We start from the raw sequence: 19,663 nt of genomic DNA, 5'->3' as shown, positions 1-19,663 counted from the left end.
TCCAAGTAATGATCCTGCAGTTGCTCCTGACTCAAGAAACTCTTTGAGAACCAAGCCTGTGTCGTTGACACATTGAGAACTGATCGAAGATACTGATAAAACAGTCATTTCAATCCCCTGGCCAGCCTGGGAACTAGATAAATTGCCCTGGGGAGCTATTGCAGGACTGCATCTCTGAGAAAGAAACTCCACACCAGTTTCACTCTTATTATTCTCAGGAAATTCAGAGGGCCCATCTTCGTCACTGCAAGCAGCTGATGAGACTTCTGGAGAACGATGTTTTAGGAGTACAGATATTAGCTTCTGGATAAGAGTACGCTTCAGAGAAGCCTCAGCAGGTGGAAACCAATTCACATCAAGCTGGGGAAAGACAAGTGTAATTATGCATGAATAACATCTTAAGAATCAAATAAATGAAAGAGCATAATCAATATGTTATAGTGTAATACACAGTCCACACAGCACAAGCAAACAGAAGGGGAGATGGAAAAAAAAAGGGGGGGGGGGGGGGGCAAAAATAGAGAATATTTAAATAAGGGGAAAAAAGAAAAGAAACATAAAAAAAGATTGGCTTAAATTCAAATTGACGTGTAATATAAGCTAAAAATTGCAATTCAAACAAATTATAAAGCTTACACCACAATCAAAACACTTGTAATAAAGGGTTCCACTAAGTATGTCAGGATTTCATGCAATCAATTTCAATACTTTACATGCCACAATCAAAATTCAAGGAACTAAAATGTGAAAACATATTAAAATGTTCATGACGATAGATGAAAAGTGACAATTAAGCAGTCTACTTACAAACTTGGAGGACTTGATTATTTTGAATGGACTGAAATTAACAGGAGCTTCTGCTAGGAAGAGCTCCAGATAGTGGAGCAGAAATAGACCACAATCAAATGAATTCTCCTGCTGTGGCAGCTGACATGGAATGTGAATTAATGTCAGAATAACAAAAATTATACATAACCCATGATTTTTTTTTTTTTTTTTTTTGGGGGAAGGGGGGGTGGGGGGTGTACAAATTACAGCCAATTCCTAGCAAAAATTGGTCATAACAAATTATATGCTAGGGAAATGAAAATAACCAGATAAATTAAGCTAAAAAAGATTGCATATGCTTCATAATTTTCTCAACTGGTAACTATAACTCAAAAGGAGAGTTGATTATTTTTGATAGCAAAAGGGAGAAAAAATATGTTAAAATTAATCTTCTATTAAATTTTATTATCTTGTGTAACTTTACAGATTAGTTATCTATGTAACTAAACAAAGTTGAATGCATCTTCATGTAAATTTTATTATCTTGTGTAAATTTAGAGATTAGCAATCAGCCAAAGAAATTGTTAGAAAGGATACAACAAAATACATTAATGTATTTCATTCATATGAGATATCTATAACAGGCTCATTATATAGAGTGCACATTCCATCCACCCGCTCACACATGGAAAAAAAAAGGGGGGGGTCAATAATTCAATATTAAACCCATAAATGATGCATTCTATAGCTCGAGAAACTAAACTTTTATAAAAGAAAACTTAAGAAACCATCATCTTCCAAACCCCACCACACCCCCCCCCCCCCAAAAAAAAAGAATAGTTAACAAAAAAGATTTACATTTCAAATACAATCATTTATATAGATAAATGAGACTAAGCCACATAAAATAAAATAAATAAATAAATAAATCAAATTCTTGGGATTTAATACATTTGTGGTTAACCCCATTTCTTTGAATAATAGGGAAAACAATTCTTTAACTGATATGAAATAGCATTAACAAAATTGGATAAAATATCTCTGGATAAATCAAGCATATTTTAACGAACTTAATTTAATTAAATAAGTTATGTAGTAGGGGCCCCATATAGAAGAATACTAACTGAATTCAAGCTCCATCAAACATCTCCAACTTCTTCACAGTTCAAACTTTTTTTGCAGGTATTGTAGCTAAGAATGGAGGTAGATTTAGCCACATTTCACTGTAATTTCCATAGCATTGAAATTCCATAATGACAAAAGGAGACTCACTAACATGATTTTGATTGCATATAATGCTGAGAATAAAATCACAGGTGAAATAGTTGCTCTGCTGTATTGAATAACATTAAAATGTTATTCTGATGATCAACAAAACATTCAGTTGGGCCAATTCCCTTCCAACCCCACAGCTTACCCATAGTTGCTTGGCTGCTAGAAGCAACTTTACAAGCAATTTTTTTTTTTTTTATCCATGATTCCACTTTAAAGTAGAAAAAAGATTGTTAACTAAAACTAGAGGCAATACCTCAAGTGAGACAAACCGCAGGTTAAGAAATTTAGAAGAGAGATCTTCTGGTGCCTCCTTTTGCCTCTCTTTCCACTCTTCCCACAAATAACTGTCATGTCAAGATTGTAATGAGTATGTGCACAATTTGCTGGATGTAACTTTTGAAAAGGTTTTTAAAAAAAGAAGCTTAAAATGAAACAGATATGATTAATCAAGAATAAATTTAAAAATATTAGAGACACGAATTCTGAAAGGGAAAATGGAGAGAGAAAAACAGAGAAATATTAAGAAACACAATGTGAAATTTTGAATCATAAGCAATGTAGTTATTTCATTGACAAACCCCAAGAAAAACAAATGCTAGCTAAAGAATGAAGTATAATTCAGATGTTTACTCCATCTAAAATTAAAAATAAAATTCAGCCTGCTCATCAGTCATATATATAAAATTTTCTAAGTAACAAAAGAAAAAGTGTCCAAATTTACAAAGCAGTAGAGGATCAGAAGTGATGATTAACAGGCCTTAAAATGAGAAACAGAAAGAGGTAGCTAATACCTCTCATCAGCTCTTATCTAAGTAACGCTATTCACTAATTTATCTACTTGTGAATGGAAAATGACTGCACATGACCTAGTTTTTTGTTCTTAGTTTTTTGTTGGTTGTTTGTTTTGTTGTTTCTCTGTTTGTTTCCTCCCTTGTATCCTTTGCCTGCCTTATGTAGTTTTCATGAGGTAGTTTCTTGAATATACTTCTTTCTTACTTATCAAAAAAAAAAAAAAAAAAAAACATGACCTAGTGCAGATTTGGCTCAACTAACACAAGAAATGGATGCAATTGCCAATATAAATAATCATGCCTAAACTTAATAAATGGATAAAAGATATAGAGAACAACTTAAAAAGTACCTACTTTTATTATACTTAGAAGGCAACCAAAAAAAAAAAAGTATATATGACTCAGAAATGGTTCCTGCTGAACGAAAAGAAATGTTTATTACTGTCAGCAGTGCAATCAGAAAAAGACTGCCCATGTTGATATAATATGCACACAAGTTATAACATGCTCTAATTTTTCAATTGGTATAAAAGAAATAGCCAATCATTCAAGAGAAATGACATTGATAAAAATAATAATAATAACTGATAAAAGCATACCTAAACACACATAAACACAAAAAGAGTCATGTACAGGACAAAAAAAGAAATGAAACTTAAGTCAAGTTTTATTTTTAACAAAACCTGATTTAAGCATAAACAATCTTCTGCAGAAACTTGAAACTAATTGTCATGTAACAATTTATATTAGGGTAAGTCATACTTTTGGTCCCTCAAATTTGGTGTAGGTACGGTTTTGGTCCCTCAATTAAAAAGTTCTAATTTGGTCATTGAAATGTTTAAAGGGCAACAATTTTGGTCTCTCCACACTATGGCACCCCATTTTTCAGAGGACCAAAATTGAACTAAACACATATTAGAGGGATCAAAATCAAATCAAACCCACAGACAAAGGGACAAATGCTCACTTTTCAAAATTTTATGGACCAAAATGGAACTTATTCTAAGTATCTAGGACCAAAAGTATAATTCACTCTTTATGTTATTAAAGTGTTACAAGAAGAAAATCTGTTATTGTAAAATGGACTCATAGAATACTTGGGTTCTTTGGTTTGAGAATAAATGTAGTACCACCATCTTCCATTAGAATCAAATCTGAAGAAGAAAAAGAAAAATACCTAACAGTTTGAGGGACACAAAGCACTAATTATTTGAAATTATTAAATAGTACTAGTAAATGCGTTCTAATTATTTCATCAGTCAAAATCATTATAATTAATAGTCATACTATAAAAATGCAATTTACCATGTAAAACAAACTCAAATACAAACTTTTTATAATTACCGAAAATAAGAAGAGAGAACTATCTCACAAGCAAACACAATTATTGATTAACCATTAAATAGATGGCATGCATATATCTTGAGACAAAGCGACACGTTTGAACAAAACATTGGAGCAACCATCATCCCCTTTTTTTGTGTGTGTGTGGGGGGGGACCCCCCCCCCCCCCCCCCCCCCCCAAATGGCATGATGCAGCAATAGCAAGGTTAGAGCAGCAATATCCTCTTTGGAAGCCTAAGGTTTTCCAAAGGTTAAGGCAAAGACCAAGAAAAGGTATCTATGGTAGTAATTAGTAAATTAGGTTTTTATATTTAGGCAAAAATGCAAATAACACCCTCAAAGTTTGCTCAATTGTCACTTTGGTCCTGTAAGTTTCATTTTTGTCATTTTGGTCCCGTGAGTTCACATTTGTTGTCACCATTTGTCCTTACTCCATTCCCTTAAAAAAGTTGCCTTAAAACTAGCCTTAAGCGATGATAGAAGATGTAAACTTTACCAAACCAAATGACCAAACTCAAAGGATGTAATTTGTACTTTTTTTTCTTTAAAAAAAAAAAAGAGATAGAGAGAGAGATTTTAATATGTTTTTAACATTTAACAAGACTTATGGATGGAAAGGATGATCAAATGCAAATTTAGAGGACCAAAATGACAAAAATAAAACTTACAACACCAAAATGACAATTGACCGAACTTAAAGGGTGTTATTTGTATTTTTGCCTATATTTTATTTGGTTATTCAAGAGTCAAAAGTACTTTAGTAATTCTATAATTGTTGAGTATGGACCAAAGTAGTGGACCTTGGGTTTTATTTTATTAATAGTAAGTTTTTTCCTTAGTTTATTGGTCTTTATGTGTGGGCTTTGGTTTGATTCAATTGGGAGTAGGAGTCATAATTCTATTAGGCCATCAGGGGAAGTTAAGATTTAGGATCCATATAAGTATGGTAAATTCGATAAGTCCCTGAATGCTTCTTTTATTGCTCTTATTCCTAAGAAATATAAAGCATCTAATATAAGAGATTTTGAACCAATAAGTTTGGTCGGTAGCATCTATAAGATCTTGGCTAAGGTGTTGGCATATCGGTTGAGAGGGGTGCTAGATGGTCTCATTTCTGAATCTCAAAATGCTTTTGTGGGGGGTCGTCAGATTTTGGATTCAGTTCTGGTTGCAAATAAGCGTGTAGATGGTTGTATTCGGAGTAACATATCAGGTGTAATATGTAAAGTGGACATAGAAAAAGCCTATGAACATGTAATTTAGGAGACTTTGCTTTACTTGTTAGAGAGGATGGGTTTTGGAGTTAAATGGCGACAATGGATCCATACATGTATACCTTCTGTCCAGTTTTCAGTAATAGCTATAATGGTTCTCTAGTCAGTTTTTTTCACAATTCAAGAGGCTTAAGACAAGGGGATCCTTTATCTCCTATGCTATCTCTTGATGATGGAAAAGTACTAGAATGCTTAGGCAAATGGAGGGGGCTGGTATTATCAGGGGATTCAAGGTGCATGGAGTTGGAGGTGAAGAGTTATGTATATCTCATTTGTTATTTGCAGATGATACTATTCTTTTTTTGTTATACCAATGTCGAGCATATTCTTCATATTAGGATGTTGCTGACTTGCTTCACAGCGGTTACAGGGCTAAGGATAAATGTTAGTAAAAGTGAGATAGTTCTGGTTGGTAATGTGGATAATGTAGACGTTCTAGCTGACATTTTGGGCTGCAAGGTTGGAATTTTGCCTATGTCTTACTTGGTATGGCATTGGGAGCTTCCTATAAGCCGTCCTCATATATATATATATATATATATATTTTTTTTTTTGATAAGTAGAAGCCGTCCTCTATTTGGAATCCGATTTTGGAGAAACCGGAAAGACGATTAGCAGGATGGAAGAAAAGGTATCTATCTATGGGGGGTCGCCTAACTTTGCTTAAGAGTATGCTTTCGAGCATTCCCACTTATTATTTGTCTTTGTTTACTATTCCTACTAGAGAGACTAATAGGATTGAGAAGTTACAGGGGGATTTTCTATGAGGTTTAGGGTATGAGCATAAAATTCATTTGGTAGGGTGGGATAAGGTGTGTTCTCCTATGGCTGGTGGTGGGTTGGGGATTAGGAAAATCACCACCTTTAATAAAGCCCTTCCGGGCAAGTGGTTGTGGCAGTATGGGGTTGGGGAGACACGCATATGGAGGCAGGTGATAGCTTAGAAATTTTTGGAGGAATGTGTGTGGGTGTGGGTGTTTTTTTTTTTTTTTTGGTGGGGAGTTTTAGTAAGTTCATTTATTTTGAGATTAGGTTGGGAAGTAGGGTCCGGTTTTGGCATGATTGTTGGTGTGGGGATCAACTATTGAAAATATCCTTCCCAATTTTATTTAAGATTGCTACTCATAGGGAGGCATTTGATTTTATTTGAGATTGCTACTCATAGGGAGGCATATGTGGCTAATATGTTGGTGAGTCACATGGCAAAGGAAGGGTGGAATTGGGATGTTTGGCTCCAACGTGGTTTCAACGATTGGGAAATGGAGTTGGTGGGGGCCTTTTCTCATGCCTTGGAGTCCCAAAATCCTCCAAATGAGGACAAGGATAGGATGAGGTGGAGGTTCAAGTCGAACACGAATTTTGACACACAATCCTTTTATGTTGGTTTGAGGGGATCTAACTCCACTACTTTTCCTTGGAACAGCATTTGGGGTATGAAGGCTCCATGTCAAGTATCGTTCTTTGTTTGGATACCTGCATGGGGGAAGATTATAACAGGTGACTATTTGAGGAGAAGGGGCATTCCAATTGTGGATTGGTGCTGCCTATGCCAGTGTAGTGAAGAGAGTGTTGATCATCTCCTGTTGCATTGTTAGAAAGCTCTTGGTTATGGACTTTTGCATTTAGATCATGCAGTATTGCTTGGGTTTTACCCAAGAAGGTTTTTAATTTATTGGCAGGATGGAGAAACTGTCTGGGGGAAGCACTCTTCAAATATTTGGAATTTGATAATTGATGTCGCAGAAGCTACATTGTGTGATGTGGATTATTTGGAGGGAGCATAATAGTCGTACTTTTGAAGATGTGGAGCTTACTAGGGATCAGCTTAGAAGCTTTATTTGCAGGGACCTTGTTTGATTGGTCTCGTGTGTGGGGATTTACTTCTAGGAAATCCATTCCGCTGTTTTTAGATTTCCTTTCTTCTTGTACATGTATATTTTTTTTATGGTTACTTCATTTTTCTAATGAAAAATAATGAAGTAGTCTTCTCTAAATAGTAAATATAAGCTTTCTTACCTTTAAAAAAAAAAGTATTTTATTGTACTAAAGCAAGAGGAAGTTGATTAAGAATATTATTTAGTGTTTTCAGTGGTGAGGCACAGTTGGCCTTATTATTTATTTTCTCCCTTTGTCTTCTCTCATTTCTTGTGGTACTATTCACATTTTTTTTATAGGTAATAAAACTTTTATTCAAAAATCCTGAACTGATGTTCACAATGGTGAACATTCTGATCAAGAAAAGATACAAGTTCAAAAACTTAATATAATAGAGCGTAAGAATTCAAAAATGGAAATGCAATTCGTAAAACCCCAAACACACGCCCACATATACCATTCATACAGCTCCAAGAAACCATAAAATTCTCTCTTCCTTTTTACAACCCCAAATTAAGCCCTTTCATTTACCTATCAAATTTCGAAAGCCTAAAACCCCACATACTTCTACCAAATAGCCATCAAACAAGTCATCAAAACTACTTTTTAATTCGTACCATCAACCCCATAACCCTTTTTTCAACAATTCTAAAGCCTAGACCCACAAATTCTCCTAACACTAAACCGACCACAAGCACACAGAATTTGTCCTATGTCAATTACAAGAAAGGAAATTTGTGCTTGTAGTGGGTTTAGGGTTAACATGAATCAAGGTGTTCCACTTTTTAAAACTCTAGTTATTTGAAAATGAATAGTTTTTTTTTTTTTTTTTTTTTAGGATTAAACTGGAAGCACAAAAAAACATAAGAAAAGTACTAGTCTCAATTCAAAAGTCATCACAGATTTTGTTGTGGATGCTAAGTTTAAAGAAATAGGGCTAGATGTGAACGTTCTAGGCTAAAGATTAAGTCTTTTTTCTTGCAAACTCTCCTTGACTGGAGTGTGGCTTTATCCCATTTTTCCTGTTTTTCCCTTCCTGTTTTACTTGATCGTTGTAATTTTGGTTTTTGATTTGTGCCCTCATAGTACATCCCCAATGTACTCGGGTTAGCTTTTTTTTTTTTTTTTTTGTTGAGAAATTACACTTTACCACCCTAAACTATACACTATATTACACTTTGCACCCTAAACTATTCAAATGCACACTTTGCTACCTAAACTATCACAATTATCACACTTTGCACCCCCACATTACTTTTACTATTAAGTTAGACAGAAATTAATATCACATGACTTGCACATGATTTTTACTTAGGTGGCACACTGTTTAAAGACCAAAACACCCTTTTCACTAATAATTGAAATCAAATACTTATTTCTTTTCTCATTTTTTTTCCAGCTCTCTCTCTCTCTCTCTCTCTCTCTCTCTCTCTTGTGCGTACAGGTACAGCTCTTCCCCTCTCTCTTGTCCATGGCAGCTCTTCTCCTCTTCTCCTCTTTACCGTTATTCAGTTTCTCTTCTCCCCAAATCAATTGCTGATAAGCACAAGTCTTCCTAAGGTCAAATGAAGTGATTGGTAGCTAGGGCGTTTCCCTACTTTTGGGCTTGCCTAAACATACCACCCTTGTTTTCTGGGAATTATTTGACTTTATGTTTGGTTTTCCAAATAGAGGGAAATAGATTAAAACATTTCGGTCTTGTTTTACCATTCATTTCTAAGATTAGCTCATTAGTTATTACAAGCAACGCAAAGATGGTGTTGAATTGGCTCTTGTTTAATGGAATTAAAGGACCAGCAATATTACGTAGTTCTTTGAAAATTAAAACTCATTGCAATGTCCTTCAGTGCTTTATAAAATACAATACAGTCAGTCATACAGTGCTTCTTGGAAAAGAAATACAGTCAGTCATACAGGGAAGAGCTGCTGGGCAGGAGAGAGAGGAAGGACTGTACGCAGAGAGAGAAAGACCAGAAAAAAAATAAAATAAAAGAAAAGAAATAAGCATTTTGTTTTTAATTGTTTGTGAAAAGGGTGTTTTGGTCTTTAAATAGTGTGACACCCAAGCGAAAATCATGTGCAAGTCATGTGATATTAATTTCTGTCTAACTTAACAGTAAAAGTAATGTGAGGGTGCAAAGTGTGCTAAGTGTGATAGTTAAGAGTGCAAAGTGTGCATTCGAATAGTTTAGGGTGCAAAGTGTAATCTAGTGTATAGTTTAGGGTAGTAAAGTGTATTTTCCCTTTTTTTTTCTTTTAATAAAATTTTTACGTTACCTATCAAAATAAAAAAGTTTAAAGAAATAGCATTATTAATTTATCAAAAATAAAAGAAATAGCATTAGTAAATCTTTTTCTCTTGATTTGATAATTTAGCAAATTCCAATATTAAGCAACAGCTTTATCTAGTTAGTTGGCTCATATGACCATTCGGCTTTCACAAGAAACATGAAAAATTATTTGAGTTATGAAGAAAAAACATAAGAAAAACTAGAAGAAAAAAAAAATATATGAATACATTAAGGAGAATTTAAAACTTACTGATCCACAATATCCCACGCAGCCATGTATTTCACGTTCATAGAGGTGATCATTTCCTGTTTGTGGGACCAATTAGGCTCAACTACTGCAATCTTCAACTCCTCAATGCCTTGAAATCCAGGTACGTGGAGTAAATCAGCAAAGTTAGAACCTGCTATTAGCTTAATAAAACAGCATACTGCAAAGCAGATAAAAAATTTAAACCACATCCTATTCAAAAAAATGAAAGTTCATACATATTTATTCTTCTAGACCAAAAAGAAGCAAATGTTGTCTTACAAAAAGGTATAACATATCTTTCAAGAAAACATCTATATACATATAATTTGATAAACAATAAACACCTCATCAATACTTACAATGAAGACTAACTATTAGTATTTACTAACCATAAAATTACATTCTAATAAAGTAACTTTTTGTTATTGCAATATGCCCAATTTATCCACCCCCATTTCTTTAATAATGTCACTGTGAATATATCACGTTGGCTGTTGCCCAATTTTGTGTCTTCACTCATAGACATAGGTTAAATGTCATTGAAAAGGAAGTGACTGTTTGAACAAAAACTGTAGGGAGGATGAATAATAGCAAAAAACACAGGACTTTACATTAGTTTCTTTCACCTAACAAAGTATTTGATAATTTACCAAATAAATGTCAGTGTCACTCAAAAATTAGAAAACAGAACGGTTGACTAATTACGATATGAAGTGCTAATCGAACCATATGGGTGTGAATTTAAAGAGCACTGACCTTGAGTGCTACATTCATTATTTGTTTGAACTGCATCTTCTGTAATTACACGGAGCTTTATAATGACAGTCTCAACCTGAATGCAGCCCATATAAGAAAAAACAGAACTTCAAAACCAAACATATATGAATATCACCAAAAATCCTAACAGGAGCATTAGAACTCACTCTTCGAGTCCACTGACAAGCAATATCAATAACATCATCGACTCCGCATTCAAAGTTAAAGGTTCCTTCATTTCCATGTGGATTTGAACCACTAATTTTGATGCAACTGTGTGAGAAAGTTAACTGGGGACCCGTACAATAAATATCCCGATATAAAACATAATCCGTAGAAAGAACGACCTCCATATCTGTGTCATCCTGTGAATTGCAAAAAATGATAAATAGTCACAATTCAAGAGGCCTTCTGACCACTACAAATAGAGATATTAGTAAAATGTACCAAATTTTAACAACAATGGTGCCAAGAATTACCTAGAAATTTAAATGGCTATCTAGAGAATAAGTACTAATCCTATTTGCAAACACCATACACCCCAAACAATTATGGTTTATTTTAAAAGAATTCTCAGAGTCAGACAGAAGCTAGTGTCTTCAGTCCCGACAAAACCATATGCTATTTCCAATTGAATGTAAAGCATTATCCCAAGCCAATGCAACCAAGGATGAACAAAAAATATGAGGTGGCAACAGAACTGAGTAACTTACAAACCATTTATTATAATCTATAACTGCAATAAGCATTACTTGATGGGCGTGGGGAACAAATAGTGGTCAATTTTTCCCTTGATGATAAGCTGTAAATCACCACATGCAATCATTGCAAGGAAAATGTGGACAAAAATACCATAAGTGCGAAGTGGCTCCCCAAAGCATTACATTATCCATCCAAAGTAGGTGGGAAAAATGACACAATAATGTTTTACATAGCCAATCAACAAATAATGCCCCAATAGATACGGAGAATTTAGGTGAAGGACTCCATAATCAAGAAATCCTGGATGGTTTAGTCTTTCAGATCTAAACAACATCATTTTTGAAACCCTCAAAGGTCAGTCAATTCTGCTCAATCTCTACTTAAAAAATCCTAATATTTTCAAATTTATTAAAAAAAAAAAAAAAGATAATTACCATTCCCATATCGCCAAAGGACTGCTCTGTTGCATAACCATTCAATGAAACTGAAATTATACAACAGAGTATAGTAAGAAGATGGAGGTAGTCCACATAAATGTAAAACACACAATGCAGTTAATAAGTATCATAATCCTGAGAAATACCTCCATCTTCTGCAGTTTCAGAGGTAGGACTTGAGGGAGAATTCCCACTCATGCTCTCATCAGCATCTGAGATCACATCAACTGGCTCATTCTGCACAAACTCCAGATAATGTAAACATGATTTTCAATATTCATTTATAATTAGAAAACATATGAAAGTAAAAGTACTTTGGATGGAGCCTCCAAAAGTGCAGAATCTATCTGCCCTTTTTCTGGAGTAGAAGCTTCAAGGATTGAATCTTTTCTCTCCAGTTCAGAAATGAAACATCTGGATCCATTACTATCTGGTTTTAAATCAGGTTGTTCATGACCAATAGAATTGGAATCCCGGGTAGCATCCAACCCAGAGAAATCCCTTTTGTCAGCGAAGCTCTCTCCCTCTATGCCCAGAGGTTTAAATGAATTAGCATCATCACAACCATGTTTACAGTCAATTGCATCAACATCTACACAATGTATACTACCAACTTCCTTCGTTCCATGATTGGCTCCCTCAGTAACTGCAAACAGTTATAAATGCATTAAGAATACATAGAAATGGATTAAAATATTAAAGCTGAATCAGTTTAGATCCAACTTAATTAAAATAACAAGTTAAACAAGTCTTAAAAAAAATATAATAAGAAAAAAAAATTCAGAGGCAAGAAAAACCAATTCAAACATAAGAACAGGTTTAACATAAACTCCTGGCAACCAGCATGACCAGCAAAGTCTATAATTTATGGTTCATGACCACATGCTAATAATTTACCAAATTATGCAGGTAGAAAGACAGCTAAAGATTTTCTAATTCTTTACCATACTGATACAAAATTCTTGACCAGAAACCTTTCTTTCCCTACGAAAGAATTTCAAACAACAGTTTGGCTCAGCTACAAGCCTTGACACACACAATTGACAGGGACATCCACATGTCATTACCTAGTGCTTCTTAGGGTATCTTGGGTCATACTTTTTCTATTGTTCCATTCCTTTTTCTTCCCCTTTTTTTTCTTGTGCAATAGGATGAGGGCAATTTAGAAGAGAATCCATTTACTATGAAAGTCTGTAAACTGAAACAAACTTCTTAAACAAGCATTCAGTGTCACCTTAAAAAAAATACTACTAAATAAAAAATAAAAAGATGCTACACACAAATTTCGGCCAATTTAGAATTGGTACGGAAGCTCAATCTATGCTGTCTACAGAAACTTTAAACAGAACGTTTTAATATTATATATTTCACCAGATTAATGATTAATTGAACTCAAAAAGTGAGCTTGGTTAATACAATTCCCCCCACCCCCACCCCCCAATATATACATATATATATATATATATATATATATATTAAAAAAAAAAAACAAACAAACAAACAAACAAACACACACAAGTGTGAAAACCATCAACACAATTATACAAGGTAGTTCCTCGAGCATCCTGCTAAAACTTCCCTCTAATGTACTGTAGTGCATGTAACTTAGGAAATTACTTCGCCATGCAATTTATTTAAATATAAATTACTAAAGGGTCCCAGAAAATATCCTCCTTCAGTCAAGACAAACTCAAGAAATGAGAGGTTCAAAATGTACAGGAAAGTGTATAGACCTCTGCTTGAAAAGTGAAAACACACTTCATTCAACTCAACATTCCTTAACCCCAACTAATCAGAAAGGATTTCATGAAATTCAATATATTTTTTTTCTAAATAACATAATAACTTAACAGACCCAACCAAAACTTTCAGCAATTACCAAACAAAGAAAAGGTCAACAACTGCATACATTAAGCCTAGCCTGGATCATTGACTTACAGTTTACTCATACACTATAATTCCAATTCCTCCTACATCTGTGTGTGTGTGAAAAAACATTCGGTATCTTAAACCAAACACACCAACACGCACATACAGCTAGTCAAGACTCAAGACGTCCATTAACTACTCCCGCACGAGTATATAGCAAGTGAAAATCTAAACTCTAACTGGGCACACCCTTTTTGTATCATAAGAAACCGCCTCGGTTTTACAAATCTTGCCAATGCGTAAGACACAATGGAACTTCCTCTACTCTGGACAATTGGTTCCAAAATCGACGAATCACAGTCAACTGGACATGCGCAGCTCCAATTTGGGAGCTAAACTAATGGTGGAGTGTGAGATCGTGGCTCAAGTGCGTGTGTAAGTAACAATTAATAAGAAAAAACTAGTGGCGGATCAAATTCTCAATGAGAGATTCAAAACCAAACCTATATCGAAATCGAACACGCTCACTTTCTGTAGCGTACGTGCTCTACAAATTTAGCGCCAATTTATTCAAATATATACAAATAATCACGTAGAGAACAACTATTTTCCGAATTCTTGGAAAATTGCCAAATAAAGCAAAAAAAAAAAAAAAGTCTGTTTGGTTCCCGGGAAACTGTTGGAAAATAGAGGAAAGCATTACCACGTTCGAGAAAGTCGTCTTTCAAAGTGGAATGGTGATCGACGCTAGAGTTTTTGAACTTCTCGAGGAATTTTTCGGAAGCCAAATCAGCAAGCTCGTCTTCTTCCTTGAAATCGAACACGTCGAAACCACCAGCTCCTCTTCGCGGAGAGCTTTTCATCGTGATCGCGAATAAGTAGGGTTTTCAAACTCGATTAAGCTCGACTCAGTGAGTGAGGAACATTTAGGGTTTAGGAGAATCGCTGAAATTGAGAGAGAGAGAGAGAGAGAGAGAGAGAGAAATTGGGGAATTTTGGGAGAGTTGAATCGAGCCCTAATTTTGTACGGAGCAAGAACGAATTAGAGCCGGTAACCAGTTTTCAATGAAAAAATTAATAGTTGTGGAATTAGCAGGGTTCAGTGATGATTTTCCACTCGCAGTGACGGAGCGTGGAAAAGATTTTCCACGGTTTGTAAGGGGAAAGTATTTTCTACTCGTTTTAACAGAGCGGAGAGACTTGGAATTTGTGGGTTTTAGCAGTTTATACTTTATATATATATATATAAAAGTGGGAAGTATCTGCTTTCCTTTTCGTTCTTTTCTTTTTCTTTTTTTTTAAAATTTTTTTGGATAATGGAAGTAACCAAGTACTTGCTTTCCTCCTTCCTAGCAATTTAGGACAACGAGACACTTAAAAAAAAAAATGGAAATTTACAACAAAAAAAATTTCCGCGGTGATTTTTGACTCAAATTATGTAGGTCTATCCTAAAATTTCAGAGCACTTTCCCCCTTTTTGAGTAAAATCAATGACTCATTGGACTTGGACCACTTTGGTCACCCCTTTTTGTTGATTGGAGTGGCAAGGGGATGAATCGGATTAGAGGTGCTCACACACAAGGTGGAAGCAGTGTAAGTGCAATATATTTAAATGCATTAAAGATGAAGATAAAAATAAATAAATAAATTGTTTATAAACGAGTAAGAGATTCACAGGGTGTTTGGCATTGCGAGTAGGATGCAGCTATTTAGCATTTTGAGTAATTGACAAAATACCATGAATAGTCAAAAAGACAGAAATATTCCGACACTAAGTGTGAAATTGTAAATCTTTATCCTTAAAATTGTTTTAATTTCTAATGACTCCTTTAAAGTTATTTAGTGTGAAATTGCCAAATATTTACCAAATTCAGCTAAAAGAAATTTAACCCCTTAACACAATTTTCAACACATCTAAAAACAAAACCAAATATCTTAAATTAAAATGAAAATGTTTTTTTGATAAACTTCTTAATGGAAGTCATTCGAGAAATTTGAATGAACTAAATAACCAATTAAAGATAGTATTTATGGGTTGGATCAATGATGAATGTATATAACACATTGAGGATGATAGAAACTATTAGTCCCTTATTGTGTATGGTAATGTTGCTAGACTGGGAATCACCAACATAGACCCAAAAAAAAAAAAAATTATGTAACGTAACAATGAATAAGGAGTCCCAATATTTGTAAGTGGAACTAGTGAATCTACAAACGAAGAAGAAGAGATGTCAAAACAATGACGTTTGTCTAAATGATAAACGGCATCGTTTCTCATTTATATCTGGCGTGCCTTATTCAAGGCTGTAAACGATGTCACTTTATGGAACTATTCTTCCTCACTGAGCACAGCCTTGACTTGCTCTGTTTCAACCGACTTTGCTTCAAATATTTGTATAGACTTTGTTTTAGATATTTTGTATAAAATGAGATATTTTTATATGCAGCTGTCATTAGGTTGTTAGAGTTAGTTAGATTGGATCTTTCTAGAAATTGTGTAAGCTATATATTGCATTGTATGTGCATGGAATTGATTAAGCTTATAATACAAAGTTCAGAGAGTTTTTCTTCTCAACTTATCTCTCCGTTTCGTATTTCCTCCATTGTTGAAGCTTCAAGCTTTTTCTAATTCTCGCATGGTATCAGAGCCACAATCCATGGTGTCCTCTACTCCTTCAAGCTCTATTCCACCACCACAAACTACCACAACAGTCACTCCTACTCAGTCTCCTTCACCATTATTACTTCTTTCCAATATGTCAAACCTAATGTCCATAAAACTTGACTACACCAATTATATTCCATGGAAGCATCAGCTGATCACAATTCTGGAAGCTTATTCGTTGATTGAGCATATAGATGGCTCATCCATTCAACCTTGTCAATATCTCCTTGATGCTCAAGGAAGCTTGACTACAAATGTGAATCCAGACTTCCTGACTTGGAGAATCAAGGATAAAGCTTTGGTATCCTTGATCAATTCTACTCTCACTCCACAAGTGTTTCACTTGTAGTTGGAATTACCACTTCTAGAGAAGTATGGAATACTCTAGAACAAAGGTTCACATCAACCTCAAGGGCAAACATCTTGAACCTAAAACTTGAGCTACAAAGCCTCAAGAAAGGATCTGATTCAGTCAATGGCTTCTTGCAAAAGATCAAGATTGCACGAGATAAACTCCTTGCTGTTTGAGTTGTTGCTGATAATCTACAAAGCCTCAAGAAAGGATCTGATTCAGTCAATGGCTTCTTGCAAAAGATCAAGATTGCACGAGATAAACTCCTTGCTGTTTGAGTTGTTGCTGATAATAAAGAACTTATCTGTATTGTTCTTCATGGTTTGCCTAGAGAATTTGCTCACTTTTGCTCTGCAATCCGAACCAGGAGTGATCCAATTACCTATGAACAACTTTCTATCATGTTACAGAGTGAAGAACAGGCTATGGCAGAGAATTCTGATAATTTCTCTCATTATCTAGCCATGTATGCTTCTGGTAATAAGCATTCTAACAATCCTCAGTTTCAATCACAAAATCATGGAGGATCTAACCGAGGTAGAGGTAAAAACAATAATAACAGAGGCTGAGGTGGAGGAAGGTACACCAACAACGGTGGTGGAGGTCAACAACAACAGTTCTACTCACCTAAATAACAACAGCAGTTTTACACACCACATTTTCATCAGCATAATTACTCTCCTGCTCAGACCTCTCAGTTTGGTGGCCAAAACTTCAAGGGTGATAAACCTATTTACCAAATTTGTGGAAAGGCAGGTCATCAAGCCCTTGACTATTATTACAAAATAGATTTTGCCTATCAAGGCAAGAATTCACCAACCAAACTTGCTGCAATGGCTCAAGCTTCTAATGCAGCTTTGACAAACAATCAAGATCCTTGGCTAGTTAATTATAGTACCTCAGATCATCTCACTGCCAATCTTGGTAATCTTTTTGTTCAGTCACAATACAAAGGACCAGAGCAGATCACAGTAGGCAATGGTCAAACTCTTCATATCAATCATATTGATAATGTTTCCCTTTCTACGAAATATCATAACTTTGTTCTCAAAAACATCTTACATGTCCCTAAAATAGCCATGAACCTTCTTTCTGTTCATAAATTTTGTTTGGATAATAATTGTTCTTGCCATTTTGATGCTTACGAACTCAAAATCCAAGATGTTCCTACGGGGAGAATCCTCTATTGGGGCTCGAGTGAGAATGGAGTTTATCCAATCTACTCAAAGAATTTCATCAAGCATCATCAACCTATTAAGCATCATCCTCACTCTACTACTACACATTCACAGTCACATAAACCTATCTCATCTTCTTTTCACACTCAGAAATCCAATAAGTGGTTGTTGTGGCACCACAGATTAGGTCATCCAACTAATAGTATTCTTAGGACAGCTCTATCTTCTTGTAATAATTCAGTGAATTGTAATGATTCCATTTCAAATTCTGTATCTCATTGTAAACATTGTCTCAGTGGGAAAATGCATAAATTGCCTTTTAAGAAGTCTTTTTTTTTTTTTTCTCTAAACCTCTTGAATTAGTTCACAGTGATGTTTGGGGTCCAACTCGTTACTTCTATAAATGATTTTAGATACTATCTTGTATTCATTGATGAATTTTCCAAATTCACTTAGGTATATCTGCTACAACATAAATCTAATGTGTTTGATGTTTTTAAGTACTTCAAAGCATATATTGAAACTCAATTGAATGCACAGATTCAAATCTTAAGAACTGATGATGGTGGTGAATACACTTCTAATGCCTTTAATCATTTTTGCTCTAGTTCTAGCATTATTCACCAAACCTCATACCCTCATACCTTCAGCAGAATGGCACTGCTAAGAGGAAACATTGACATCTTATTGAATGCTCTCTCACAATGTGGTCTCACTCAAACCTTCCTTTGTCCTATGGGTCTTATGCAGTCTCTACTGCTACTCATCTCATTAATAGGCTTCCCACTCCTATTCTTCATACCAAATCACCTTGAGAAGTCCTATTCAACACTAAACCATATCTCCTACACCTTAGAACTTTTGGTTGTACCTGCTTCCCTCTTCTCAGACCCTATAATAAACATAAACTTCAACCACACACAACACCTTGCATCTTTCTTGGCTATCCAGCTTACTCCAAAGGCTATATTTGTTTAGAACCTACTACACTTCAAATTTATATATCAAGGCATGTCCTATTCAACGAATCTAAGTATTTGACTTTACAAACCACTTCTTTACATGCTGGTCCATCATCTGATACATCCTCCTCGTCTTCTATTACCCATTGGTTGTCATTCCTTTCCTATTTTTTTGCTGACAATACATCACAGTCTGTTGTCCTTCTTGAGGTCAGCCCCACTGCACATATCTCTTCCTCTGCACCTAGTCCTTCTCATCGTCCCTCTTTACTTGCTTCTCCACCACTTATTCATGGCTCACTTCCTTCTTCATCTTAGTCTCCTACATTATCTTCCTTTCCTACATCTCCTTCTGTTGAGTCATTGCCATCTACTACTGTGACTTCTATGCCTGTGTCTGTGCTTGCTCAAAACATCCACCCCATGATCACCAAATCCAAAGATGGCATTTTTAAGCCTAAGGCTCCAAGCTTGCATCCAAGCCTCGGATTGATTATACCTTTACTGAGCCTCCTACTTATAAAATTGCCTCTCAATTTCCACAATGGTGCTCAGCTATGGATGAGGAGTCTGCTGCCCTCACTAAACAGAAAACTTGGATCTTGGTTCCACCTTCACCCACTCAGAATGTTGTATGGTGCAAATGGGTGTACAAGCTAAAACATAACAGTGATGAAAGTATAAGCAGGTATAAAGCTAGGTTGGTGGCAAAGGGGTTTCACCAACAATTTGGTATTGATTTTGATGAAACTTTCAGCCCTGTGGTAAAGCCTCCTACTGTCAGAATTATCCTCTCACTTGCTATTCAGTTTAATTGGCCTTTAAAGCAATTGGATGTCCGTAATGCTTTCTTACATGGTTTCTTAAAGGA

General features: G+C 35.1%; 1 protein-coding gene across 1 annotated transcript in view; it reads right to left on the bottom strand.

Annotated features, from left to right (window-relative positions):
• LOC112013057 (probable ubiquitin-like-specific protease 2B) overlaps positions 1-14,844 on the bottom strand; it is an 18,637-nt gene extending 3,793 nt beyond the window's left edge. The window contains exons 1-9 of the mRNA XM_065778032.1: positions 14,336-14,844; positions 12,078-12,409; positions 11,910-12,000; positions 11,761-11,810; positions 10,792-10,989; positions 10,625-10,700; positions 9,868-10,046; positions 2,297-2,395; positions 808-927 (exon numbers count right to left, since the gene is read on the bottom strand). Coding sequence (XP_065634104.1) covers positions 808-927; positions 2,297-2,395; positions 9,868-10,046; positions 10,625-10,700; positions 10,792-10,989; positions 11,761-11,810; positions 11,910-12,000; positions 12,078-12,409; positions 14,336-14,495 — 1,305 coding nt within the window. The 5' untranslated portion in view covers positions 14,496-14,844. The remainder of the gene's footprint in view (positions 1-807; positions 928-2,296; positions 2,396-9,867; positions 10,047-10,624; positions 10,701-10,791; positions 10,990-11,760; positions 11,811-11,909; positions 12,001-12,077; positions 12,410-14,335) is intronic.
• Positions 14,845-19,663: the final 4,819 nt, after the last annotated feature.

The sequence above is a fragment of the Quercus suber genome, unplaced genomic scaffold, assembly GCF_002906115.3.
Source record: "Quercus suber isolate HL8 unplaced genomic scaffold, Cork oak 2.0 scaffold_172, whole genome shotgun sequence".
In the NCBI taxonomy this organism is placed as follows: Eukaryota; Viridiplantae; Streptophyta; class Magnoliopsida; order Fagales; family Fagaceae; genus Quercus; species Quercus suber.
The sequence above is the reverse complement of the archived record's forward strand: the minus strand, read 5'-3'. Positions and strand labels throughout refer to the sequence as shown.